Source organism: Phocoena phocoena, chromosome 16, assembly GCF_963924675.1.
Source record: "Phocoena phocoena chromosome 16, mPhoPho1.1, whole genome shotgun sequence".
NCBI lineage: Eukaryota > Metazoa > Chordata > Mammalia > Artiodactyla > Phocoenidae > Phocoena > Phocoena phocoena.
The window spans coordinates 60,935,988-60,963,527 of record NC_089234.1 but is presented as its reverse complement, the minus strand read 5'-3'; the positions used below and the strand labels follow the sequence as shown (position 1 = coordinate 60,963,527).

The 27,540-nt window shown below is 53.7% G+C and overlaps 1 protein-coding gene across 1 annotated transcript in view; it reads left to right on the top strand.

The window, feature by feature from the left end:
* LOC136136048 (cadherin-23-like) overlaps positions 1 to 27,540 on the top strand; it is a 323,908-nt gene that overhangs the window by 169,166 nt on the left and 127,202 nt on the right. The window contains exons 9-10 of the mRNA XM_065893923.1: positions 1,367 to 1,479; positions 3,176 to 3,412. Of these exons, the coding sequence (XP_065749995.1) occupies positions 1,367 to 1,479; positions 3,176 to 3,412 (350 nt within the window). The remainder of the gene's footprint in view (positions 1 to 1,366; positions 1,480 to 3,175; positions 3,413 to 27,540) is intronic.

Genomic DNA, 27,540 nt, shown 5'->3' with positions numbered 1-27,540 from the left:
AAGGGCACAGGGCAAGTATGGGGGCCCAGGTGGGCCGGAAGCAGCCATCCTTCAGGAACATGCTTGCCACTGTGTCCCCAGCATTGTCCAGGTACCTTGAGGAACGGTCGTGAAAGCTCCCCATCTTTTAGGCTGGGTGAAATGAGCACATTAACACAGAGGAAGCAACTGGGGAGCAAACAGAGCAGGAACTACTGCCTGTAGGGCCGGAGGGGTAAGTGAGAGAGCTTAGGACCATCTTCCCGGAGCAGGAGGAGGAGGGGCTGGCCCTGGGTGGGAGGAAGACAGGAGGCAGGAATGGATCTGGGGAACCTGCGGAAGCCACTGTGAGGGCCAGGTACCTGTGGGGCAGCATAAGACAAAGCTGGTGGGTGAGAGAGGGGTGGGGTGCATTTGAGCCAGTGCCATGTGTGCGTGATTTTTGCCAGTACTTTAAATACATATTTTAAATTTTAATAAATACTTAAATGCTTCTAAAATTGAATTTTGTTTTTAACTTAGATTTATCATAAAAGGAAACTTTATATCACTGCCATATAGAAAAGTAGAGTAAAGTAGAATAGACTAGAAAGAACAGAATAGAATAGGAAGTGACCGTAAAAATAAGCACAAGGGGAACAAAACAAGGCTACTGCCGTAGTCCACCGTGGCTGCCATAACAAAATACCACAGACTAGGTGGGTTATACACAGTAGAAATTTATTTCTCACAGTTCTGGAAGCTGGAAGTCCGAGATCAGGGTGTCAGCACGGTCGGGTGACGGCCCTCCTCCTGGTTCAGGTGGCGCCGTTTTGGTAAATCCTCATATGGTGGAAGGGGCAAGGGAGCTCTGCGGGGTCTCTTTTATAAGAGAAGAATCCCGTTCAGGACGGGTTCACCCTCATGACCTAAGCCCAAAAGCCCCACCTGCTAATGCCATCACCTTTGGAGGTTAGGATTTCACCATATGAATTCTGGGGCGGCACAAATATTCAGACACAGCAGTCACTGAGTCCTCACTGGGTACTGCTCCCTTTGAAAGGCTCTGAGCCTGAAGCCTGCTCTCTCTCTGTTACGAAGGAAAAGAAGCAAGTGTTAGACAGGCTGTTAAAGACATATAAGCACCAAACCAAGACTTTCTCCTTGACTCAGTCAGAGAGCCTTGAGGAAGACTGAACGGGCATAATGTTCTCATCCTGTGATTCAGGGCCATCTGCTGCCTGGGCCATGTGCTCCTTTGTACCCCAGAGCTCTCTGCGCTACTCCTGGAACCAGCACTCATTTTGAGTTACTGATTAGTCCTTAATGTCCAGAGAGGAGCCGTGGCCCCAGCCTCCTGTGCACCTGCCCGGGGCCCCAGTCACACCCTGAATTCTCCCTCTTGCAGGAAATACCAACAGCATCTTTGCCCTGGATTACATCAGCGGGGCGCTGACCTTGAACGGCGTGCTGGACCGGGAGAACCCGCTGTACAGCCATGGCTTCATCCTGACTGTGAAGGTGAGAGTGGGCAGTGGGCACCTCCATCATGGGTAGAGGGGATGCCCACGCTGTGGTGCCAGCCTCCAGCGGTGCCCAGGTGGAGGGTCCAGGAGGCGGGTCACTTCTGTTCCCTTACCCTGCACTGATTCCCGGGGCTTGTGCCCAGGGCCCCCCTCAGGAAGGGCCAACGCTTTTCACATGTGGGCCTTGTCAGGGGCCCTCTGCTGGGCATTTCTCAGCCCTTATCAACAACTGCAGAGGATTGCAACTTTCATCCCCATTTCAGGGGTGAGGAGGCACAAGTGGGTGCACACCCCGTGGTCCTCTCTATTATCCCATGATTTCAAGTTCTAATATAGCCAACTCAGATTCTTAGGTTTACCTCATTTCTGGGGTTTTTCTCCCATTTCTAATTCTTGTGGCTTCCCTGGGGCTATTACCTGGTTAAGAAAGAGCAATGCAGTGGGCAGAGGGCAGAGCTGTGGTGGTCCCCACCCCGGAAAGTGTGATGGAGCCATAGCCCCCTGCCCCCTGCAGCCCCTCACCACTCATGATTGGTTTTAATTAAAATCAATAACTTGCTGAGGCATTCCCTGGGAAACCCGTTTAGGGTACAGATGCTGCCTGGGCCACAGGGGTCCTCCCCAACCCCAGCCTTCGATTGAGAGGAGGGTGTGGTACAAAGACTGAGGAGAGGGCCTCTGGGAAGGAGGCCCTTCCATTGGTATGGGAAGGATGGTGCAGCCTGGCCCTTCGTTGCTCTCCTTGACCTTGAGAAGGCCTGTGACAGCGATGGATTGATTAGTCCTGACTCGCCCACTGGCTCTGTCCTCTCTACCCAGATGTGCACATGTGGGCCAGCGGGGGAGGGCAAGCTAACACGGCCTTTCCCCCATCCGGAGCCAAGCCCGAGGCCCCCTCCCAGCCTCCCCTCCTGTCTCTGCTCCCTTCCTACGGAGGCAGGCAGCTCCAATGGAGAGAGCTGCTCACTAGTCCCAGCACCAACTCACTGTGCAACCCTGAGTTCAGCTTTTCCATCTTTATATAAAATATAAGGATGAGTTCCCACACTTGGCTGTGAATGCAAATCCCCTGGGGAGCTGGTAAAAGATACCTAATCCTGGGCCTCTTGCCCAGAGATTCTGGTTCAAAATGTTGGGGTGGGACTGGGAATGGGTATTTTGCGGCCCAAGGACTCTGGCCCAGAGACTGGGTGCCCAGGTGTCTGAGTTCATCTATTTCTGAGTCCAACCCAGACCTTCACAGTGCCTAGCACAGTGTTCAGTCCATAGCAGATGCTGAATTAATTCTTGATTATCTGCTAGCACAAATGTTCTTGGCCTCAGTTTCATCATTTGCCAAATGAATAAAGACTCTCCCTTTGCCCCTAGATGAACCCCTAAATCTATCTTGTCTTCCCCACCCCACCTCATCCCCTTGGTTCTAGAATCCCACTGCCTGAGTTTGGTACTTTGTCTGTGTGTCCTTGTACAAGTTACTTAACCTCTCTGAGCTTTAGTTTCCCCATTGGTAATGGAGATCAGTAAAACAGGATGCTAACGATAGAATCTTCCACCTGGGATTATGGTGAGGATTAGATGGGATAATTCACATAAAGCGCAGTGCCCAGCACTGAGAAAGCCCTGGTAAGTGATGACTTTTATTGTGACTATGGCCACCTTCATCCCTGGGGTGTTTATTCCTCTATCTGCAGGGCACAGAGCTGAATGATGACCGCACCCCATCTGATGCCACAGTGACCACAACCTTCAACATCCTGGTGATTGACATCAATGACAATGCCCCAGAGTTCAACAGCTCCGAGTACAGCGTGGCCATCACTGAGCTGGCACAGGTCGGCTTTGCCCTCCCCCTCTTTATCCAGGTGGTGGACAAGGACGAGGTGAGTCCCAGAACGCATGGCCATCCAGCCCAGCACCCGGCCCGGGCTGTGCAACCCTGGAAGGGATGCCAGGGATCACTGGGCTTCCAGGTCCCCATCTATAAAATAGAAACAAACATTGCTGCAGCCTCCCCTGCTACGTTCTGAGGATAAATAAGGCTGCAAAAATTAGTAGTCTCTAAACTTTTGGACCAATCCCCCTACACCTGTAGAAAACGTTTGAGCACACACCTCCAATATATACTTCTATATTTAGAGATGTATATACATGATCGTCATACTAACCTAGTAGGTACATTTTAAAACATACACACAAAAAATATAAAATTTAAAAGGTAGAGGCTCTTGTATCAATGGTGACTTTGGAAAAGTCTTATTGCTGCTTTTGGGGTAATACTGACCCTGCCTTTTCCTTGCAAGGAGTGTAAGTGCCTTCCAGAGGATCCCAGGCCATAAAGAGACTCCAGAGGGTCCAGGACACCTGCATCCCCTTGCCCAAGGGCCAGCCAATCTTAAGAGGGAGGGACATGGGCCACGAGTGGGAGAGAGCTTAAGAGGGACAGGAGGGAGGAGGCTCCGGCAGGGCTGCAGCTCCCGTGAGCCTAGCTATGCCCTGTGTCATTAGGCCAAGGACCGGGCCTGGATGGGGCAGCTTCCATCCCTTCAGGACCCTCTCAGCCTGCCTCCAACCCGCCCCTCCCTTCGCCCTACCTCCCTTGCCCGTCAGCAGTCACAACCTTAATAGGATTTCTATTTATTACCGCTGCTTCCCTGGCCCACTCTGCTCAGGAATTCCATTAGGTTTTCCCGCCCGGGGTGTTCTCTGCAATTACTCCTCACACGTGGCCGTACTGGCCTTGCTCCAGGCCCGGTTCCTCTTCACTTCCTGGCCCCTCTCCTGTCTCCTGTCAGCTTCTCTCAACTGGACACAGTCCTCCCAAGGACTCAGGTTCACAAGGGCAAGTTGGCCTGTGTGTGTGTGTGTGTGTGTGTGTGTACGTGTACGTGCACAGTCACGTTTCTGTTCATGTGTGTACACATATGTGTGTGCACACATGCCTCCACCTCCTGCCAAGTCTTTCCATACCTACCTGTCTGAGATAATTGAAGTATGTACTGAGCATCTACTGTTTTTTTTTAAATTTATTTTATTTTTATTTTTATTTTTGGCTGCACTGGGTCTTTGTTGCTGCGTGAGGGCTTTCTCTAGTTGTGGCGAGTGGGGGCTACTCTTTGTTGTGGTGCGTGGGCTTCTCATTGCAGTGGCTTCTCTTGTTGTGGAGCACGGGCTCTAGGCGTGCGGGCTTCAGTAGTTGTGGCACGTGGGCTCAGTTGTGGCTCACGGGCTTTAGGCGCGTGGGCTTCAGTAGTTGTGGCACACGGGTTTAGTTGCTCCGCAGCATGTGGGATCTTCCCGGACCAGGGATCGAACCCGTGTCCCCTGCATTGGCAGGTGGATTCTTAACCACTGTGCCACCAGGGAAGTCCGCATCTACTGTTTACAAGCAGCTATATCTGGCCACTTCAGGGAGTCCAGGAAGTGGAATCCATGGTCCCTGCCCCTTGGGGCCAAATGTGTTTATGCAAATGTAATATGTAATTTTGAAACATATACAATAATGCAGAAAGTTTAAAAGGTGGAGACAAACAAGTATAAAAACAGATTCTAACATTTTCTCACACCCCAGTGGATCATCTTGTATCCCCCGGGAGTGCAGGTCCCCCTTTGGAGACCGCTGTGTGAATGAGAACCTCAGAAGAAAATCCCATCCTATGTTTCAGGCTGATAATAATGCCCAAGGAAAGAGACACACTGGAAGCAGCATGGGTCCAGGGTCCAGTGACTATAGGCAGTGAGGCTCCAGAGCTCAGCTGAGGAAGAGGGAAGTAGAGGCTGGGAGGATCGGGAAAGACTCTATGGTGAGAGGGGGACTAGGCCTGAGCCTTGGGGTATCAGATGGTGAAAGGGTCCTCAGGAGGGGTGGTGGGTGGCCCACGGGGAGAACCGGAGGGAGAAACCTGTAAGTAGATGAAGGGAACAGGCAGTAACCCGTGCAACTGATCAGGGATTGTGCAGTGGGCTGCTGGCAAGGTGGGCTGGGACATAGGCCTCGGGGGGCCTTGAATGCCAAGCCAAGGAATCAGCCGAGGCCTGTGTTCAAGGCCAGCCTTGCCATTTATTAGCTCTGTGACCTTGGGTGAGTCACTGACCCTTTCTAAGCCTCACTTTGCTCATCTGTGTAAAACAGAAATAAAAAGACAACGTATAAGTCAGTTTCTATCGCAGGAGCAAGTTAACCCTGAAAGAGCAGTTTACTTCTCACTGGGACTACCTGTCCGGCAAGGGTGGGCAGGGAGGCCCTCCTCTGTGTGGTCACGCAGGTGCGCAGTCTGCAGGATCGTGGTTGCTGCAGGAAGCACGGGGCAGCTAAAGGCTTAAGCACCAGCCCAGCCCAGAAGTGTGGCTACGCTTCAGCCCAGAAGTGTGGCTTCTACTCAGGGCCCATCAGCCAGAACTAGTTAGGTGCCCCCACCTCACTGCCTGAAGGCTGGGGAATGTGGGGAAGCAGTTAAATAGTTGTCTTTTCCACAAAGGGTATCAACAAGGTGTGTGGAGAGGAGGAGGTCCGATGATACGCGTATAGGACTTAGCATGGTGCCTGCCACACACAGATGTTAACCAGATGGGTCCAGGGACATCACCACCAGCAGGGCCAGAGTTCCCAGGGCCCTGCCACTTGTTGAGGGATCTCAAGGTTACTCTGACCTCTTGGGTTTTACCTCAGGCTCCCTTTTGCGGGAAGCCTGTCTGAAGCATCTGCAGGAATGCTGAGGGGCGTCTGGATCCAGCCCGCCCTAGTGACCCCTCCCCCCTCAGACACAGCCATCAGCACGCCCACTGTGAACAGGATGCCCAACACTACCAGGGACCACTCTGTTGCTTTCCCCTGGGATTTGGCCAGTGTCTCTGACGGTAGAGGACTGGCCTCCTTCCCACAGCGTCCCACTTCTCCAGGGCACAGTGAAGTGCAGAGAGAGGAGGAGAGGCAGCCCAGACTATCCCACCCTAAGGTCACCTGGACCATCTTCCTGTCTCCCCATAGGGCAGCACCCAGACCACCCCAGATGTGGTCCTGGGCTGGTTCCTAAATAAGAGAGAGAGAGAGAAATTGCTTTCTCAGTTGCCCTGTTCTTTTGCATCTCCCATCTCTTCTCCACTCTCCAAAACTCTGGAGGGCTTCAGATCTGGCCAGGGAAATGCTCCCAAAGCCTAGTCTTGGGTGCTAATGGCCAGGTCCCAGGTTCCCAAGGTGGAGTGTTCAGCCACATCGCCGACAGGAACAGAAGACAGCAGCCACAGGCGCTTGCAGCGCTGCCCAGGTGTCCAATGTCTGGGAAGAATCAGAGACCCTCAAAGGGGAATCAAGAGCTGTTGGAAAAGATTTTTTTTAATTGTCATTCTTCCAACTTCTCTTTCTGAGGGGAGACTCCATCTGTTGGGATTTGTGTCTGGGTTGAAAGTGACTCTGGATTTGCTAGGCGTGGCAGGAAAATGTTTATGGAGCAGATTTGGAGGAGGGAAGGGCGCATGAGGAGAGGTCAGATCCCTTTGTTGTAGATTCTCTAGAACATGTGATTCTCCCTTGCACTCATCATGAGTGTGATTTTGCAGTTATTAGTGTGGTGGTCTCAAGAGCATCTGTCTTCCCATTAGGCTGAATGACCCACAGGTAGGAGCAGGTCAGCTTTTGCTCACCAGTGTAACCCAGTGCCTCATACTCTGCCTGGCACTTGGGGGGCACGCAGAAGTTTATTTTGGTTGAGTTAAAAACATGATTAAATGATAAAAGAAGCAATGAGGTGGCCCAGGGCTTTAGCCAAACTGGATCATCAGTCAGTACCCTTATGCTGAAGCCTAAATCCGGCTGAGTTTGTGTAGGAAGGTGACCTCAAAGGTCCACTGTGGGGCAGTAGAGGGTGCTGATGGAAAACAGGAAGGGAAGGAGGAAGCAGTTTAACCTCTCAGTCAGCCCTTTGTGGCAGTCTTTCCTAATAAGGATGCTAATCTAATTCACAAAGCCTAGATAGTGCCTGCCATCCCTTCCACATCCAAGATTCTACTCAGCCTCTCACTGAACCTCAGGCTCTGCCAGACCCTTCAAGACAACAAAGGTGCTTGAAAGAGGCCCTTTCTCTGTCCCAAGGACTGCATCCCTATTGTCAAGCCTCGCTGAGTAATTTCTTCCCCTTTGCTGGGCTATAGAAAACTTACAGAAGCCAGAGGAGAAAGGGACAGGGTGGGCTGAAACCAACAACCATCCATTTATACCGTGTGACAGTTGAGATGCAAATAGATGGTTGTAATGCAAATCACACCAAAAGAATCTCAAGGCAAAGGCCCCAGGAGTCAGCCTTGGTATGGGAGCTCATCTCTGAGTTTCAAACGAAAGGCCTCGGCAGCCTCATTCCCCCAGCTCGCCTGCTGGGCGTTCTCTTGTCTCCTCCTCGCTGCTGCTCTCGGAAGCCACAGGGAGTAGCTACGCACTCACCCACTTGGATCCCTACCATATCCTTACCCACTCCCTTGCCCTCAACATGATCTTTGCAATTTCCCCAGTTTGGTCAACTTTTCCTCTCCTGATCTTGCCTGCAGCCCTCCTCAGTCCTACGTACAGCTGCGCCAGCCACAGGCTGTCGTGTTTTCCCATCTGCACTGATCGGGAGGGTTGGCAGTCTCTGTTCAGTTGTCCTAAAAAGCCACTCTTCTACTTAGTTGCGAGTGGATTATCTGCTTCCTGCCTCCGAAGGGCTGGGGGCCAGAGGCGGGGAGTGTGGAAGCGCATCCGTGCCTCTGGCTGCTTTACAAATTCCAGCAAAGGGGATTGTTGTTAAATGCTGTTTCTGTACTATGCGCGACCCCGCCCAGTTGGCTGGGCTAAAAACGGACAGTTCCTCTCACATGCTCATCGGGGAAACGCCATCCGTGTTATATCCTACCTTTATTCTCAGGAGTTGGGAGCATTTGATCCACTTTACTTCTGACCCACAGCTTCTCAGAACAGATTGGCTGCTGTCCTTGAGAATATGTTTGCAGAGGAGAAGGGTCGGAGTGAAGAGTGGGGTGCCAGTATCCCCCCAGAGAGGCCTCGGCTGCCCGGTTCTGCCCTATTCTGGGAATTGCAGTCATTACAGAATGGCCTTCAGACCTCATTAATTTGCGGGCTGCCCGCTGCCCCCTGGCCTTTGTGAGGGACGATATTGAAATGTACACCGGTGGGAGATGATGCATTCATTCACTCAACAAACGTTATGGTGCCAGGCCTGCCAGCCACGGGGAGGTGTTCTTCTGTGACTGTGAGCCCCAACGGGAGCCAGCTGATGTGTTCTGAGTCATCTTTCTTTAGGAGCCCCCTGATGGCTGTGTTAAAAATGGGCTGTCAGGGGCCATGGGTGGAAGCAGGGAAACGCAGCAATGTCTCCCGCACAGAAAACCCTCCCACCTCCCTTGACCACCTGTTCCAGCCGGCAGGTGCTTCCTAGCATCTTACTTGAGGCTCTCCTGCCCTATAGCCAATTTTCTCTTAAGGTGTTTGCAAGAAGCCAGAGAACGCCAGGCCCCTTACAATGAAACCAAGAAGTCCGCTAGAAACCGCCTCCAGAACGCTTCTCAGGACACTGAGTGGCTGTCTTCCGCCTTTGTGACTGAGGCTCTCCCGTGTTCAAATCGACCCAGGGTTTTGAACTCTGACTATAGCACTCTGCTACCAGACCTGTCCAGAGCTCCCGGAGAAGATGGTGCTGGAGCGAGCAGGGAAGCCCAGTCCCACCCCTCAATTACAGAGGGATTCCAGGCAAGTGATGTCCCCACTCTGTGCCTCAGTGGCCACCGCTGGGAACCATGGGTTGGAGCAGTCAACCTGAAGACTATAAATCCTAACACTCTTTTTGTCCAAGAGGACCTGGGTGGGAAGGGGGAGGGCACCGCCTGAAGCTTCCCTAACCCTAACGCTAACCAACCCCCGACATTGGCCCATCCTCCCCCTCCCCGAACTTGCTTCAGCCACTTCTGCTCCCCTCTTTGGGCAAAGGGGCCTGGCACTGCTGTGGGCCTCATGCCCTGCCCCCAGCCTCTCCCTGCTTTTTTATTAGATACCACCTGGGGCAGCCTGGCCCTTCATGGGTTAGGAAGAAAGAGCCAGCTAGAGTGGTTACAAATAAGGGCTTTGAAGCCAGACTGCCTGGGTTCAAATCCTGGCGCTGCCACTTTTGTTCTTTGTAACCTTAGAGGACTCATTTATCCTCTCTGATCCAGTTTTATTATCTGCAAAATGGAGGCAGTAATAATGCTTAGCTCATAGAGCTATTATGAGGATTAAATGGGTCAATATGTGTATTTAGAACAGTGCCTGGCCCATAAAAAGCACTCTTTAAATCCTAACAATTCTTATTCCCAGCCCTGGAAGATATGTGTGTTATTGTGTCCTTTCTAGGGAAAACGAAGTTGAGGTTCAGAGAAGTTAAGGGGCTTCCCCAAGGTCACACAGCCGGTGGGTCTCAGAGCTTGGCTTTATACACTCCTGTGCCTCTTGCTCATCTCCCTACTTACAGCCATGACTCCCCATTCTCAGAGGTTTGGTCCCACCAAGCAGGTGGTCTCCCACCTCCAGCATGGCTGGTGGGAAGGCGAGGGGGAGGTGAGGCATTGGGGGCGGCTGCACCACAGAGGTGAGTGGGAACACATCTGGCAGGAGCTAATTCCTATTTCAGGCAGGAGATGACACTATTCATTTGTTTGAGGGGCATTGGGAAAAAAAAAACAAACAAACGGAATTACCCACCTCCCCAAGGAGAAAACATCACCAAACAGATAAGTAAAAGAAAGCAAATGACAGGGAGAAAAGGCCATATTCCAGAATATTGGTTTTATTTGTAGGCATGAGGGGGCAGTGAGAAGGGGAGGTTGCTCTCGTTCTCCTGTTAATCTTGGCTTTATTTTTATCCATCACCCTCATTTTCCATTCCACATGTGTTCCAGGCCTGTTAGGGAGCCCAGCCCGCAACCTTGTATTTATTTAAATTCATTTTCGCATTTGTTTCTGTTAGTCTGTCCAGCCTGCGGTTCCTCTGGCCCTCCTCCCCACACAGCCCTGCAAGGTTGTGGGGTGGGCCCCATGGGCCCCTCCCAGGCGTCCTTTTAGTCCAGGGGTTCTTAATCCAGGATGGGAGCCCACTGACTCGCCAAGGCATCCTTGACCCTGAATGGAGAAAAATCTGCGTCTTTATTTTTGCTAACCTCTACCTGAACTTTCATACTCCCTTTAATTATGAAATAGAAACAAACCACAGCGGCCTTAGTAGTACCTGTGACTCTGAGCCCAAGAGAAATCTCAGATATTTTCATATCGCATTACAGGTGTCACAGGGATCTCAAAATATCATTTACACTCATCACTACTTGGAAATTACGGTGTATATTAGACCTGCTGCCGAATCGCATTGTTTTATGCATTAAGAAGCACATACTTCTACTCTAACACCCTTTTTAAATGCTTTGATAACTGTATTTCAAGATAATTAATTGACATTGTGGTCCCGAGTGTTTTATTTTATGCAATTAAAATGTTATTCTCTTAAGGGGGTCTGTGGGGGTTACTAGACTGTAACTAGGGTCCATGGCACGAAAAAGAGGGAAGACTCCTCCTTAATCCCTGTCCTCACTAACTGCCCCCCTTCAGCCGGACTCCCTCCTTGGGCTTTTGCTGTAAGGCTGACCTTCCAGTGGTTCTCAGAGTTGCCATCCTGAGCTGTACATCCATTTGGGGTGAGGTGGGGTGAGAACAGAGAGGCCACTTTCTCCATGTCATACATTCAGCTGAGGGTCCATTTTCCGGCTCTGGACCCTCCAGGCCACTGTTCAACTGGGCCCCATAAATCCACCTACCAGCATCTACTTTGCAGTAGAGGCACAGGAAATATACATCCCTGGCACCCTAGGGAGTGATCCCAGCTGCCCTACACTCTCCCTACCTGCTGATGTGACCCAACACATGGACCTCTGCTTTCCTATTTTCCAAAGCAATTTGAACTAGAAACCAAAGTCTAGAAGCAGTGACGAGAGATGAGGGAGAGAGGGGAGGGCAGGCTGCCAGCATCAGTGGAGGCAGATGTAGGTTTCTGCTCCCTGTGGATGTGTGATTATCCAATCATCCAGGCCCTTCTTTCCCCTCCATTAGGGAGATAACTGGGATCTGGCTGGAAAGGACCCACCTCCCACTGAATCCCCCGCGGGGTATGAGGGAAGTAGATGGAATGCCTCCAGCATCCTGTACCTCTCCCCCAGCTTGTGATTTCATCACTGAAGTAAAGCAGAGAGGAGGTAGAGCACGAGGGGTCTGGCCCAGGGAACTACCAAGGCACGGCACATTGCCTAACCCCTCTCCCCCCAGCCAGGTGCCCATCCTGGCTACTCCTATTTCTGAAAGGTCTTCTGGTGGTTCTGTTGCAAAGCAGGGGTTAAGTGTCCACCCAAAGCACAGTCAGCATAGCTGGGACCTGGAACCCGTGGTGCCTGGGTGAGCACCCCTCTGCGCATTTGTTCCCCGCCTCTGCCCTGGCTGTGGGCAGGGGTCTGTCTGCGCGACCTCTGCCGTGTCACAGCTTCAATACATATTTCTAGGGTTCCTCCCTCAAGATTTAGGCTCACCAGGAAAATATCTTTTGACTTCAAAGCAAAGCCGCTCTGGAAGGAAAGCCAGGGGGAGCAGGGCAGCCCCATCGGTGCTTATTCCCATTAATTTCTCCCCAGTTGCCTTGGCTGAGGATTTTTCTGTGCATGGCTGCATCCCGTGGTGTGACTCCTCCCAGCATGCTAAGCTCCAGCCTCCCTGAGGAGCAGGGGGTGTCCTCGACATGATTCAGACACCTCCCAATTTAGTCTCACCATAAGTCTACTGGGCATGCTTCTTACGCCAGGCCCCGTAGCCCTGGTGGGGGTGTGAAGCAGGCAGGACCTGTTTGGCAGCTGTAGTGCCAGCACCCATACCTCACCCCTCCCCACCCAAGTACCCATGGCTCTAGAGTCCCCTCCAGCTGCTGGAGGTCATCTTCCATATTGGATCTGGGGGATTGCTCCCCTTTTATCCAGCTCCCTTCCCTGCGCCCACCACCTCCCATTGGCACGGATGGGAAGTACCCGGAATCATTTTATCCCCCTAAAAGCAGCGTCTGATCTTCCCGGAGACCCCCACCCGGATCATAAACAGAACTAACAAACTTCATGCTCTCTCCGTCGCCTCTTGGCTGGGTCATGCCCACTCTGGTGCCCCTTCACCATGGGCCCTGGTGAGCCCAGCCTCACCCTAGAACGTGGTTTCTAACTCCCACACTCCCCCACCTGCCCCATTTGCCACCCGCTGTCACGGCCCCAACAGCAACTGGTGGTGTGTCTTGTTCATCCCCGTCTTGAAGGGTAGGGATAAGCAGAGCTCAGCTAGGAGCTGTGCCTGTGTATCCCACCCCGTCACCGTGACCGTGGGCTGTGAAACATCTTCATCAGAAAGGCACAGGGAGTGCAGAGCCCTGCGGAGCAGCCTTGGGGAGGGCCGGCCACCAAGGAGGCCGGGGAGCATCCTCCCCTGCTTTCCTGGGCTCCTGCTGCCTTTGTCCCCTGAGTGGGGAGAATGGTGCAGGGATGGGCCGGGAGGCAGGTAGGAGGCTTTCGATGCAAGGCAAGGTTTCATGGCTGTGTTGTCATTCTGTCCACGAAGGCCTAGGGCAGACGTTTCCTCCTTCCTCTCCACACCTTAGCTTCTCCATTGAATTTGAAAAAGGAATTGGGAGTGAGAGAAGTTTTCGAGATCAGTGTTGTCATATGTTTACATCCCAAGTTGGAAGGATGTTTCGGTGCAGAGAAGAGTGTATTTCCCTCTCCTCTGTCCTGACAAGGGCCCTGAGCCTAGTGTCAACAGGCAGCAGGTACCTCTGCTCTTCTCACTTGAGCACAACGATTTTTAGAGAGGAACCTTCCACGTGAGGTCACAGAGCAGGGCCAGCGATACACAACGAGCAGCTAGTGAAGCATGCAGGGGAGCAGGCCGGGTGCCAGAGGAAAGAGATGCCCTAGAGGGCCTCTTGCATTGAGTGGGAGGTGGGAATCGTTCCTTTATTCAGCAGGTATTTGTTGAGCACCTACTGCGTGCCACATGCTCTTCTAGGCACTGTTCGTAAGTGAACACACAGGCGAAGTCCAGCCCTCGGGCAGTGTATGTGCCAGCAGTGGAAGGCTAAAGAGACAAATCGATGTATATTATGTCAAGTGGTGATGAGAGCCATGGAGAAAATATAAAGCAGAGTGAGGGGCCTAAGGGAGTGCTTGGGAGGGGGAGGGGTTAGAGGAAGTCTCTCCAATAAGATGACGTTTGAGGAGAGACCTCAGTGAAGTGGCGGGTGAGCTGTGTGGCTACTTGGAGGAAGAGCATGCCAGGCAGAGGGAGCAGCCGGCCTGGTGGCTCTGAGACAGGAGTGTGCCTGCACGTCGAGGAAGCCACGAGGAGGCCCGTGGGCTGGGGGAGGGCAGACAGGCCTGGCTGTTTCTGAGGCTCTGCTTTCGGAGGCAGGAAGATGATAGTGAGCAGGGAACAAGGCACTTGATCAGACCAAAGTTTCAAAAGGACAGTCTCTGGAAACAACCCGAATGCCCACCACCTGATGAGTAGATAAACAAATGTGCTCTCTCCGTACAGTGGAATATTATTCAGCTGTCACAGTAATGAAGTTCTGATCCATGGTGCAACACAGATGAACCTAGAAAGCAGGATGCTAGGTGAAAGAAGCCAGACACAAAAAGCCACATCGTGGGTGATTCCATTTACATGAAATGTCCCGAACAGGCAGATCCATAGAGACAGAAGGCACACTGGTGGTCGCAGGGGCTGGAGGGAACGGGAATGAGGAGGGACTGCTCGTGGTACAGGATTTCCTTTGGGGATGATAAAACTGTTTTAGAACTAGATACAGGTGGTGGTTGTACAACATGGTGAATACACTCAAAACCACTGAATCGTACACATTAAGATGGCTAAAATGGGCTTCCCTGGTGGCCCAGTGGTTGAGAGTCCGCTTGCTGTTGCAGGGGACACGGGTTCGTGCCCCGGTCCGGGAAGATCCCACATGCCGCGGAGTGGCTGGGCCCGTGAGCCATGGCCGCTGAGCCTGTGCGTCCGGAGCCTGTGCTCCGCAACGGGAGAGGCCCGCGTACTGCAAAAAAAAAAACAAAAACAAAAACAAAAAAGATGGCTAAAATGATGAATTTTATCTCAGTTAAAAAACTTTAAGGATGCACTGGCTGCCTAGGTCCATAGACAATGCAGGGCAAGACCATTCCTAGGAGGTGAGGGCAGTAAGTGGGCCGAGAGGTGTGTGCAGGGGTGGGGCGTGGTCACCTCCTGGGCATGTTTTGAAGGGAGAGGATTTGCTGGGGTGATGGGGGTCCTTGAGAATGACTGCACGAGCTGTTTGACTTGAGCAGTTAGGAAACTGGAGTTCTTACTTCCTGAGATAGTGAAGCAGTAGCTTTGGTGAGGGGAAGGTGGAATCCGTGGCTTAGCTTTCAACATGTTAGGTTTGACATGCTCGTTAGACATTCAAGTGGAAATGCCGAGAAGACAGAGGGGGTGTGCTGGTAAACGCCCAGCAAGTGGCTCTGAGGTTGGAGGACCCTAACATGTAGCACTTGGTGATCTCTATGGTGTACATACTCCTACCATGGCCTATCTCGAGCTACCAGCATGACGTCAGCTGGCTCTCTGAGATCCTAGAAATCCGACAGGAGCTTCTCGAGCCAAGGAGGCTCCAGCCACACTATGTGGGTCCAGGCTGGAGGGGAAAATGGGAGCGTTGCCAGCGTCTGGGTTGTAGTTAAAGCCGTGGGTCTAACCAGGCTCACCCAAGGAAAGGGGTGTGGGTAAGAGCAGAGAGCAGGACTGGGGGCTGAGGGCACCTCAGTGTTCATGTTAGGGAAGATGAGGACGAACCAGCAAAGACACTGAGAAGGAGCCACCCCTGAGGGAGGAGGAAGGCCAAGAGGCAGCACTGAAGGCCAGGAGAACGAACAGTGGGGGGGAGACAGGAGGCAGCCGCCTGAACATCTCTCAGTAGTCCCCAATTAGCATACATATCAGTATTTACTTTTCTGTTTTCAGCATAAGGACTCTTAATTACCCTCATTAGGGAAGGTCCAAATCCACTGACATTTACTGAGTAGGTACACCAGGCTTTTTGTTTGTTTGTTTGTTTTTTTAAATCCACTTAACCCTCTTCTCCCGCCCACCTTCAAAGCCCTCCCTAGTACACCGGCTTGGCCCAGCCCTTAGAGGGATACAGGACTTTCCTTCCGTAGCTCTGCAGTCCGTGCAGATATGCTAACTCATCCTATAGGAACGGGACTGTGCTTAAATAAGCAGGCCACAAGGTGAAGTGAGAATCGAATGGATCTGAAAGGCATTCTGCTGAGTGAAAGCAGCCAGTCTCAAAGGCGACAGACGTCCTGTGTGATTCTATGACATTCTCAAAAGACAAAACTCTAGTGACAAAGAACCCATCAGTGGTTACTAGGGGTTAGGGGTAAGAGAGGGGTGACCGGAAAGGGATAGCACAAGGGAGTTTGGGGTGGGGGTGGACCTGTTCTGCATCCTGTTTGTGATGGGGGAATGCAAAGCTATATATTCTAAGATGCGTAGAACTGTATACCCCAAAATGTCAATTTCACTGCATGTTAATTATAAAATTTCTGAAAATTTATATTATTGAAGACATTTCCACCCATATCCCCCCAAAAAAGATGACGTGAAAGGTACCAGCATAAATAGCACCACTGATGGACTTTTATGCTCAGATAGCACCATCCTTCTCTCCACTGTCATTTAATTCAACAAATATATAATACCACCCCCCTATAAGGGAGAAGGGTAGGCTCTAGGGCCATGAATGCCACCATGAGTTTGAACCTAATTCAGCAGGCAGTCAGGAGCCATCATCGACAGTTCTTGAGTATGAGTGATACCCTCAGAGATGTGCTTTAGGTTGATTAATCTGGACAGAAGGAGAAAGAGGACAGGGTGATGGCAGAGAGCGCAAATGGGCAAGGGCTGGATGTGGGGTCCGTGAAAAAGATGAGGGTTGGAGTGAGGCTAGGGTTTGGAATACCAGAGGTGGAAGTGGCAGAAGCTCAAAAGGGCAGGCGAGGGCTTCCCTGGTGGTGCAGTGGTTGAGAGTCCGCCTGCCAATGCAGGGGACACGGGTTCATGCCCCGGTCCAGGAAGATCCCACATGCCGCGGAGCGGCTGGGCCCGTGAGCCATGGCCGCTGAGCCTGCGCATCCGGAGCCTGTGCTCCGCAACGGCAGGCGAGGGAAGCAGCTAGATGGAGGAAAAGATGGCAGCTGTCACCATCTGCCACCACTCTGCTGGACATGGCCAGGCTCCTGGTTTCATCATTCCCTCAACTTAGTTCTTCATCTGAATGCCCTCCACCACCCTTGCCTGTTCTCTCTCCGAGCCTCTCTCTGTTTATCTTTCTTAGCTTTTCTTTGAATCAGATCGTCCCTCTCCTGCCCCCCTTCCCACTGTCTCTATCTTCTGATTTTTTCTCACACCCACACATTCACAGATACATACATGCAGCTCATTCACTCATGCGTGTATTGCTTTGTCTGTTTAACCACAGATACTATGTGGCCAATACCTGTGTGCCTGGGAAGGCATGGCATGGGTCATGTAGGCAGGGCTCTTTGCAAACCTGGGCAGCTGTGCCCGGGTTTGACTTCGGGATGCCCAAGGGCAGCTGAGTGACTCTGTCATCAGGCATGGTCACCCATCTGCCTGGAGCCCAGTGCCCTGTCCCAGCCTAGGACCCTTTCCTTAGGGCATTTGTGGTGCCTTTGTTCTCAGGGAGGGGGCCCCAGGTCTGGGCAGCTCCACCCAGCAGAGGGCTAGGAGCAGGAAGGAGGTGAAATCATCTACTCCGCCCTGGCTCCCAGGACACCCAGGGTCATGGCCTCTAAATAGTCTTGAATTCTACCTGGCCCCCCTCCGCCAAGCCTCTTGAGGCAATGGGATCCCTCTCCGCCCCCTCCCTGCCACCCAGAGGCATGGGGAAGGTGGACTCGCTCTTGGAGAGGCAGAGGAACATAGAGTGGTGTGATTAGCGCAGGCAGGCAGAGCCCCCCTCCTGATTTCCATAAGGCGTGGAGATTTCTTTGCCTTGCCACATTTCTCTCTCTGTGGGAACAGGGAAATAGTTTTAGCATGGTAAATGGACAGAGCCAGGCGGCTGCTCAGGGCAAGGCCCACTCCCAGCTCTGCACCCTGCCCCTCCCTGCCCCGAGGCCCCTAGAGGGCCCAGCCAGGAAGCAGAGGCTGGACACCCCCTCCGCCAGCACAGCCAGGCTCCCTGTCCTCCTGCTGTGGCCCTGCCCATCAGTCCTTGTGATCTTCTGCAGAAGGGACCCCCGGAGGGAGGGGCAGGAAGATTCTGGCCTCGGGGCAGACTGGGATGCACACCCTTTCTTCCTGCATTTTGGCCTCTCCTCCCTGCAGCTCTGAGTACACTTACACTTTTGCCCACTGCCCCAACCCCAGCCAAAACTCAGGTGCAGAGTTTGCCAGTGGAGTGAGAAAGGGGATTGAAGCCAGGTGTGAGGGTGACGTCCAAGTTGGCAGATTCTGACCAGAATGGCAGACTTTAATGTTAGAAAAGTGGCCGCCCGTGCTGGGAGGCCGGGCCACAAGGAAGAAATCCTTAAGCTTTCCACTTAGGACAGGTGCCTTCTAACAGGGCCCCGTGCGGGAGAGAGGGAGGAAAGGATGAGGCGGCCATGGCCTGGCTCCCTTGGGGTCTTGTGGGGTGGAGCATACTGTTCCGGAATTAAGAGCTCGGGCCTCATGAATCCCACATGGTCCCTCTGCCCTTTGCTCGTGGAGGTACCAGTCCAGTGCCTCTGGCCTGGGCAGCAGTCTCTGCATGTGTGGGCCTGGGCTTTCCACATAAAGCTTGCCCTTCAGCCACACCCACGGGCACTATTAAGTGGAGCCCAGCCCTCCTGACAGGTGCCCCCTGAAGCCACTTTGTTTCAGTAAGTACCCACTGGGCTGATTGCTCAGGTCCCTAGAAGTCCAGGGTAGCCTAAAGATTTGGATGAAATGGCTATTTGCTTGGGGCATAGAAATGAGGCCAGAGCGACTGGTTCCATCTCTAGGGGTGGGTACAGTTAGCTTTGCTGTATCTAGTGGACATAGGTGGCACCTGTGTCCCCCAGACGGAACTCACCCAGAGCCATGGTCACCAAGGCTGAGCAAAAGCTGCTAGTCCGCTGGGCACCCTCCTCATTGGTAGGGACCAGCTCCTGTGTGTGAGCTGCTTGGGGGTTTGAGCCTCTGAAGCCAGCTCAGACTTTGGGGAGCACCTATGGGACACAGGGCCTGGTGTGGTTGGAACTAGATGCTTAGACTCCTTGTTTTCCACACCCAGCGCATGACCTCCACACCTGGACAGTGGTGCCAGCCGGCCCCTGCTGGGCTCTCAGACTCTCATCGTAGAGTTAGGGCCCTGTTATCCTAATATGCCCGAGATTGCCAAGGTTTTAGCACTTTAAGCCCACATCTCAGGAACCCTCTCAGTCTCAGGCAAACTGGGACAGCTGGTCAACCAGGAGCAGTGCCCATCATCAACGATGCAGGCTTGAGAGGGGGCCCACTGCAAGGCTCTGAACCAGACAGGCCTGGAACACAGAAGAGAAAGAGACAGCAGAGCTGAGCTACCCCCGCTTGACATGGGCTTTGCTGGGTCCCTGGAGTTGGGACTCAGCACCCAGGGACAGAAGGGGTGGGGAGAGGGGCAAGGAAAGAAACAAGCTGACAGGTGTAGCTGGGTGAGATCCCCATAGTGCACTACGGTAATGGGCTGCAAATTAGGAAAACAATTTGAAAGCACCTGTCCCTCATTTACCTTAATGCATGTACCCAATGCACATTGTAATTCATTTCCCAGAAGAGCTGGGGCTGGCTGCAGGGCTGACAGACCGGATCCCTCTGGAGGGAGAGAGGAAGGGAGGGAGGTGTGCACATGCAGGTGAGGAGCACCTGCCCACCTCTGGATCTCTTCTGTAGATGAATAATACACACGTCTGCTAGTGATGGAACTGACAGCTCTCTAGTATTCTTTCTCTAAAGTGCCAGGTGCCAATAGGATTGAATTAGATTTCACAGGGGTTTTTGCAATACATGGAATTCACCAACAAATTACTCTTAAAGAGGGAAAATCAATTATTTGGAGCAGAGATAAGCTGAAGGCAAGGCAGCCTTGGATTGATCCTGTCTGTGCAGGCGTGTGTGGAAGTGTGTGGAATTCAACAGATAACCTGGGGAGAGGAGGGCCAGGTCTGCCGAAGAGAGGGTTGGAGGAGGGGGAAGCAGAGGAAGGGCGATGGGGGGAGGAGGAGGAGGGAGAGAGGAAGAGTTGGAGGTCGAAGGTAAAGGAGGGAGAAAATGAAAAGGGAAAGGGGAGAGGGGAGGGGGAAGAAAACAGGGAGAAGAGGGATAAAAGGAAAAGGAGAAGAGAGAAAAGATGGAGAGGGAGGGAAGGGGAGAGAGAGAAGGATCAGAGAAGCCTCGGAGAGAGGAGTGGACAGAGCAAGTGCGAAAAGCAGTTTGAAAGAGCACAGCAGGTGTTAACGGGCCCTTAGAGAATCACCCAGTCCGAGCTTCCCATTTTGCAGATCAGGGAACTGAGGCCCAGAGAGATAAAAGGTCCTGCCCCAGAGAGGAATGGCGGATCCAGAGAAAACCGCAGATCCCTGGTTCCTGACCTCAGGCTCACTCTGTTCAAGGGTCTAAACCACAGAGGAGCTTGGGAAGGGGGTGTAGGTGGACTGAGAGCCTGAAATGAGGGCTGTCCTTCACCCTGCTGCATCCTGGGAACCCTCCCAGGCCCAGGCCAACTGGGACAGTTGGTCAACCAGGGGCAGTGCCCACCATCTCTGATTCAGGCCTGAGAGTTGGCCCACTCCCAGGGTGGAGAAGCTGAGGCTCTGAGCCAGGCAAGCCTGGGATGCAGAAGAAGAAGACCCAGCAGAGCTGAGCTACCACCATGTGACATGGGCTTTGCTGGGTCTCTGGAGTTGGGACGCCGTGCCCAGTAACTGGAAGGGGTGGGAGGAACACAAGGAGACAGAAGGTGGCCGTTCACCCAGAAATTAATGGGGATGTGCCAGCATCAGCTCTCCCAGACTCTGAAGCTTGGCAGGTCCCTGGGGACTGAGGCGGAGTCAGGGGGTGGAGGCAATGACAGTGCAGGGCTTCTCCCCATCGTCCCCTGGACTCCGACTTCACAGTGGGCAGCCTGCGCAGTGGGTGTAGGACAGCTGCCCTGGGCAGGCAGGCGGGGCCAGAGCAACTTGGTGCCCCCCTTAAGTGTGGGGCTGGGGAAAGAAGCAGCAAGTTTTGAAGTGAAGGGGTGAGGAGAGGCCGGCCCCCTGCCAAGTTCACTTGGGCATGTCTGACTGGAGTTAGTTAAGTGAAAGGATGGGCAAAGGAGTGAGGAAGAATACATCTTCCGTGGACTTTTGATTTTCTGCCATTCAATAGCATGGATTAGACCAACAGGGCACAGTGGAAGAGGGAGGGAGGCCTAGGGCCCCCTGCCCAGGATGGGGGGTCCCCTCACCCCTGCACACATCCAAGCCTTTGTCCTTCTCTGCCTGCCCCTCTCATTCCTGGCCAAGCCAAGGTCTAGAAATCAGCCCCTCCCCAGGGGTACCTCTCTCCCTCCCTTCCCTTCCAGAACAATAACCACTCCCCTTTACTGAGCATTTACTCCACCCCAAGCACTTTACTAATATGTTGCTGCTCTCCCACAATAGCCCTGTCATGTAGGCTTCATTCTTCCCATTTTGCAGGTGAGGAAGTTGACGTTCAAGGAGATAAAATTGTGCAAAAATCACACAGCTGGAAAGGGTAGTACCCGCATCTGGACTCAGGTCTAACTCCAAAGCCTGTGCTTTTAGCCACCACTGAAGCTTAGGGCCTCACACCTTGGAATCACTGGTCAGAGGGCTCTTCCCTGGCTGGCCTGAATTTTGGACAGGGCTTCTGCGAGGGTGGAACTGACTCTGTGGGCCCATCTCCGCATTCCAGGTCCCCAGCCCCATTCCCACCTTGAGCTAAGGGTGTCCCACCAGCCCACAGAGCTCTCTGGGTACCTCTGGGGGTCCCTGGGCCTTCTTCGTCTTGGTTCACAACACTGCAGAGTCCCTAGTCCCCTCCACATGCACGTGACCCTGGTCCTTCCTCTTCTATTGAAAGGAATTAAGGTCCCCTCCAGGGCACATGGTGGTTCATAGGGTGGGGTGAGGGTCCCCTAGCATTTGGGTACAAAGGAAAAACACGCAAGGCTCCTGCCATCAGGGAGCCTCCTGTCTTAGGCAAGAAAACATAACCCACAAGTCATGCACCAAAACCTGGTGAAGCAAAGAGACAACACTGCTGCCTAGTCCTGTGGGGTATGCTTTATTCTCCCCACTTCACAGAGGAAGTAATTGAGGCTCCAGGAGTGGAGGTGCGTTGCCCAAGGTCACACAGCTAGGAAGCAGCAGAGCCTGTTTCCCAGCCCTGAACCCCGTTCTCTCCACTGCATTACACCACTGGGTCACCAACCCGGCCACTACCCTGACCAACAGTGGAGGGAGATGAGCGTCTCTAAGGGGCAAACTGGTACCACCATCAGCAGGGAGGTGCCTCAGGGTGGGGAGAACCAGGCAAGAGTCAGCAGGATGAGGAAGGCACCTGCAGGTCTCACATCCGGGGAAGGAGTCTGGGGGCTGCGTCAGGCCTTCCTCCCTTTGGGGGACCAGGTCACCTGCAGAGGGAAGTGCCAGTGGCCCAAGACCACAGGGGATGACTGGGGGAAGCCATATCCAGTGAGAAGTCAGGTGCAGGCTCTGAGAGCACCCAGGACACCTCCAAGCAAGCCTAATGGCCTGACAGGGTGGAATCTGCTCCCCAAGAGGAGGGAAGGGCCCTGCATACGGCAGCTGTTAACCAGTGTGAACGCCACCCGGGACCCTGCCAGGGTTGTTGTGAGCGCTCAGTGAGCTAACAGTTGCAGAGGACCCAGCATATAATAACCTCTCAATACATAGTTGAAAAACAACACTGGGTCAGTCACGGAGCCAGTATTGGCTGTGGGAGCTGCAAAGATGCTAGGCAGGAACGTCCTTGCCAGGCAAGGTCTGCTCTGACCGCCCTCAAGGCCACCCCTCCACTTCCAGGAGTGGGAGGGGAGCTTTGGGGAGTCGAGGCTGGGGAGGCAGCCCCTGCTGGCAGCGGCCTATACCTTGGGCTTGGGGCTGGTGTGCTGCCCTCCACGGGGTAGGGGACGGTGGTGCCAAGACTTCAGTCACCAGGAGCAAAGCGTAGCTCGCTGCACGGGGCGGGAAGAGTGAGGAGTGATTTCATGCGTCCCTCCCCTCCAATAAATAAAGAAAGCCAAACTGTCGCAGCCCCACGGGCAGCCAGCCGGCACCCAGCCCGGTGCGGGGAGGGGCCGGCGCTGCAGCTCGGCTCTGGGACCCGCGGCTGCCGGCTATCAACCTTCTCATCGCCTCTCCTGGCTGGAAGAGAATTTAATCCACTGGGCTCCTCTCCACACACACTGGGATCCTTTTGATGTTCCTCTTTATCTCCTTTCCCAACAAAATTGCCCCTCGACAGCTCCAAGAGGGCCTCCTGCCTCTCCCCCCTCCCCCCTCCCTCCCCGCCCCACTAAGCAGCGCGCACTCCGCTCCCCACCCCCGAATGGGCTGCAAGGAACAAGGGCGTGGAGGACACAGGACCCAGAGGAGCAGGGCGGCACCCTCCTACAGCCCGGGCTCCCCTGCCCTCCACCTGGCTCCCTGATCTTGGCAGAGGCGCGCTTTGCCCCTTGGGCCTCGCTCCTGGCATTTAGTGAAGGTAGGAAGGGTCTTCCAGTGTCATCTGATGCCAGTTCTTTGCACACATGAGGAGCAGCGTTCTGTAGAGGGGGCGACACGCAGGAGGCCAGGAGAGAGAGGTGATGAAGTGCTTGGACTCTGTAGGAGTCAGTACTGACCCGAGTTTGAATCCTTCACTGGCAGCTATGCATCTTGAACAAGTTACCCTCTCTGGCCTCAGTTTCCTTCTCTGTAAAAAGGGTGGACTGATGCTGACGTCACTGAGATGTGAAAATTTTGGTTAAGGTATGAAGCACACGGTAGAGGCTTGGTAAATGGAAGCTGCTGTTTTAGAAGGCTCTGGGCTGAGGGCTGCAGTTAATAGGGGTTTTGCACCAACTTAATGAACTGGGTAATAATCCCACACACACATCTCGAGGGATTAACAGTCACAAGCCAAGTCCCAGCGGGAATTAGCCCTCCGGGCAGGTTCTGAAAGGGGCAGGCTGAGCATTTGAGGGAATTTAGCCGGAGGTGGCTCTGGGGTCTCAGGACAGCCATATGCGGGGTCCTGACAGCTACAGTGTCAAGCCTAGTGAACTTCCAGCCCCTGGCGGCAGATCAGCGAGAAGGGAGCTGACCTCACTCGTTGAGACCCAGAGATCTCATATGAAGGGGCCAAGAGGCCCTGGGGTGGAGAGGAGGTAGGCAACCCAGTGCTCCGGCTTGGCCAGGCGCTCATCCTGCATCTGACTGAGCTAGCACCACATTCCCAGGCGTCCCCTCAGTCCCTCTGCCTGCGTACTCCCTCACCCCCAGCCTCGCTCGGTCCCGGTGATTCTCCAACTTCAGCGTGCATCAGAACACCTGGAGGGCTTGTTAGGGCTTGTTAAAACAGTGCTGAGCCCCACCCCCAGGGTTTCTGATTTGGTAAACCTGAGAGTGACCGCCAAATCTGCATTTCTAACAAGTTCCTAGGTGATTGTGATGCTACCCGTTCCTGTAGAACACTCAGAGAGAAGCACTGCTGTCCCCGAGTAGTTCTCATCCTTGGGTGCACATTAGAACGAGTAACCTGAAGAGCGTTATAAAATCCTGATGTCTTGTCTCCTCCACCCCAAGTCTAATTTCCTTGGTCTGGGGTGCAGCCTAGGCATGGGGGTGTTTTAAAGCGCCCCAGGTGGGTTGTTTTTTTAATTAATTAGTTTATTTATTCTTGGATGCATTGGGTCTTCGTTGCTGCACGCGGGCTTTCTCTAGTTGTGGCGAGCAGGGGCTATTTTTCGTTGTGATGCACAGGCTTCTCATTGCTGTGGCTTATTTTGTTGGGGAGCACAGGCTCTAGGCGCGTGGGCTTCAGTAGTTGTGGCGCACGGGCTTGGTTGCTCTGCGACATGGGGGATCTTCCCGCACCTAGGGCTCGAACCCATGTCCCCTGCATTGGCAGGCGGACTCTCAACCACTGCGCCACCAGGGAAGCCCCACCTTCCTTTTTTAACCCCAGTGTTCCCGTGCTCCAGAGCCTAGAGTGGCTCCCTACTGCTCACGGAAGCAGTGTCATGCTGGAGCCCTCCAGATGGCGCCTGCAGAGGAACTCCAGGAGAGCCGCAAAGCCTCCCAATACCCCAACAATCTCCCCAGCTTCTGTACATGGACCCTTTGTAATCAGCTCACTTGTCTGCCTCATCATCAATTATTCTTCACTGCGTGCCTTGCTTAGGCCGGTGGTTCTCAAAGGGTGGTCTCAGACCAGCAGCGGTGTCCGCATCACCTGGAACTTGTTAGAAATGCAAATTCACAGATCCACCCCAGATCTACTGAATCAGATATTCCTGGGGGAGGACGGCAATTGGTAGTTTACCAAGCCTCCAGGTGATTCTGATACACGCTAAGGCCCGAGAACTTCGTGTTTAAAGCCACTTCCTCCACCTGGAGTGCATTTTCCCTTCCTTCATTTGTAGAACAACTCCTCTTGGGGCAGCCTCCTCTGCTGGCGTCCTCTTAGATTCGGCCTTGGAGTGCTCAGTGATGCCGTCTTGGTTTGCTCAGCTCACTCGTATTGCTGGGTGGAACTTCAGTACATGCCCCCCCCTCCACCCCGTGCCCTGGAGCTGCAGTTGGGGGACACCCACATCAGACCCTGACTCTGTTTCCCTCAGTGTGGAGGGCACCCCAGCCTGGGAGCTGGGCCTGGGCTCTTATCCTCACTCTGCCGCCAACCTCTGTGAATTCCATTTCCTCTGGAGGGGTTTCCAAGCTCCAGTATTCCTTCATCTCCACCGTGTGGCCCATGGGAAGAGGATCGAACAGAGTAACGGGTGAGGAAAAGCTGCTGAAGCCCCTTCGCATCTGAGCACCTCCTGTGTGCCTGCTCTGATGTGGCTTTGCACTACCTCAGGGGCTCCCAACAGCAAGTACAGAAGGTTATTCTCTGGTGATTCTGACCTGTGTCTGGCAAAGAGTAGGCATCCAGTGAATGTTTGCTGTGTGATTGTTCGTATCGTCAGCTATCTGAACAATTGGGAAACAAGTTTCGGGACATAGTTTTAAGTGGAAAAAGTCCAACACAGCAGTGTGTAGAGCATGCTACTGTTTGTGTCGAAGAGGGGAGGCATAGATACACAATGCTCTTACATGCATGGATTTTCTGGGGAAAGAGATCCAGGGATTGGGGTATGGTTGTCTCCGGGGAAGGCTCTCAAAGGGTAGGGAGGGGCAGCAGGGAAAGGGAGTCGGTTGTGTGCCCTTTACACTTTTGCATGAACTGTGTGAAGACTTTCCGAGTCTGTTTATCACGTCGTTAACATTTTCTATGTTAAGAAAATTAAAACATAGCAATGCTTGGGGTCATTTCCTGCAGGGGTTCTGTCCAGGCTCCTGGGAGTAGGATAGAGGGACGTGGCCCCTCCTCTCCCAGCCTTTGACCATCCCCACCTCCCTCTGGGTGAGGACAGAGGGAGCTCAGGGATACAGGAACCCCTGCCCGCCTCACTTTGTGCCCCTGTACCTCTTCTTCTGTGTCCCTCACCCTCCTCGGGATGTGGGGCTGCACAGACCTCCCCACACCCCAGCACGTGCGTGCACACCCCACACACACCCACCCCTCCTCGGCACCCCAGAGGATATGGCCCAGCAGATGTAGAGGGGACTGTTCCTCTGGAGCTGGGTGTGCTCCTGGGGTCCAGCTCGGCCCCTTTCTGTTACTCTGACCTCGGTTCTCACCATTTTCTCTCTGGTTCCTTCTTCCTCCTTCCCGGCTCCTTCTCTGTCTCCATACCCTTTGACTGACCGACTTCCCCTGATAGAACCTGGTAAGTGAGCCTGGGAAGGGCTGGGGCTGGGAGGCATGGGGGCACTGTGGGGAGGGAGCTTCGGTGGGGGGCATGCTCCACCTGCTGTGGGCACGGCTCAGACGGCCCACCCTCTCAGGCCCCAGGTCCTGTGGAGGGGCCGAGGTCCGGGGAGGGAGCGGTCGGTGTCGGTGTCAGCGGCTCAGGGCCGTCACAGGCCGCCGGCTTTGGCTATTACTGCCCCTTCGGGCATTTAATTGGTCCTCTCGGTCTGATGGATGGATCCCACACCAGGGAGACTTGGAAACTCCACAGCCCAACAGGGCCGGGAGAGCCTTGCCTGCACCATTTGCGGGGTCCCCTCTGGGCTGGGGGCCCTGGAGGACCCGCTGCTTGCCTGTATCCCCAAATTGGCAGTGCCCTTATTTTGCCAATTTGTAGTTGTAAGAAAAACCTCCAGAGACCGAGGGTTAGCACGCATTTATTTCACAAATGTATCTGAGCACCTAGGGGACAGCTGCAAGGGCATCAGAATCTTGTGACTCTCAGGCTTCGCTGAGGGTGTCCTTTGAGCCTTGCTGGGACCACCCCTCTCTGATGGTGTAAAGGCTTCCAGGTTGCCTGGCTGCCCCTCTCTCAGCAGGAATGGGCTCTGGGAGGAAGCCCCTCAACATCCCTGGGCAACCACAAAGAGAGGCGGGCCTCCCTGCCAGCCCCTGGTTCCACAGGAACACGTGCCCAGAGGGGCTGTGCCGGGGTCTGGGCTGAGGGAGGGTCATGCGGGCCGAGCAGGAGGACATGTCCTCCTGGCGCTGAGAGCCCAGGTCTGTAACCCACTGAGCATCTCAGCAAGGCTCGGGAGAGGCTCTCGACTGGTTAGTTCCAAATCACAGGCCGCCCACCTAGGTTGGAGGGGGCTAGTC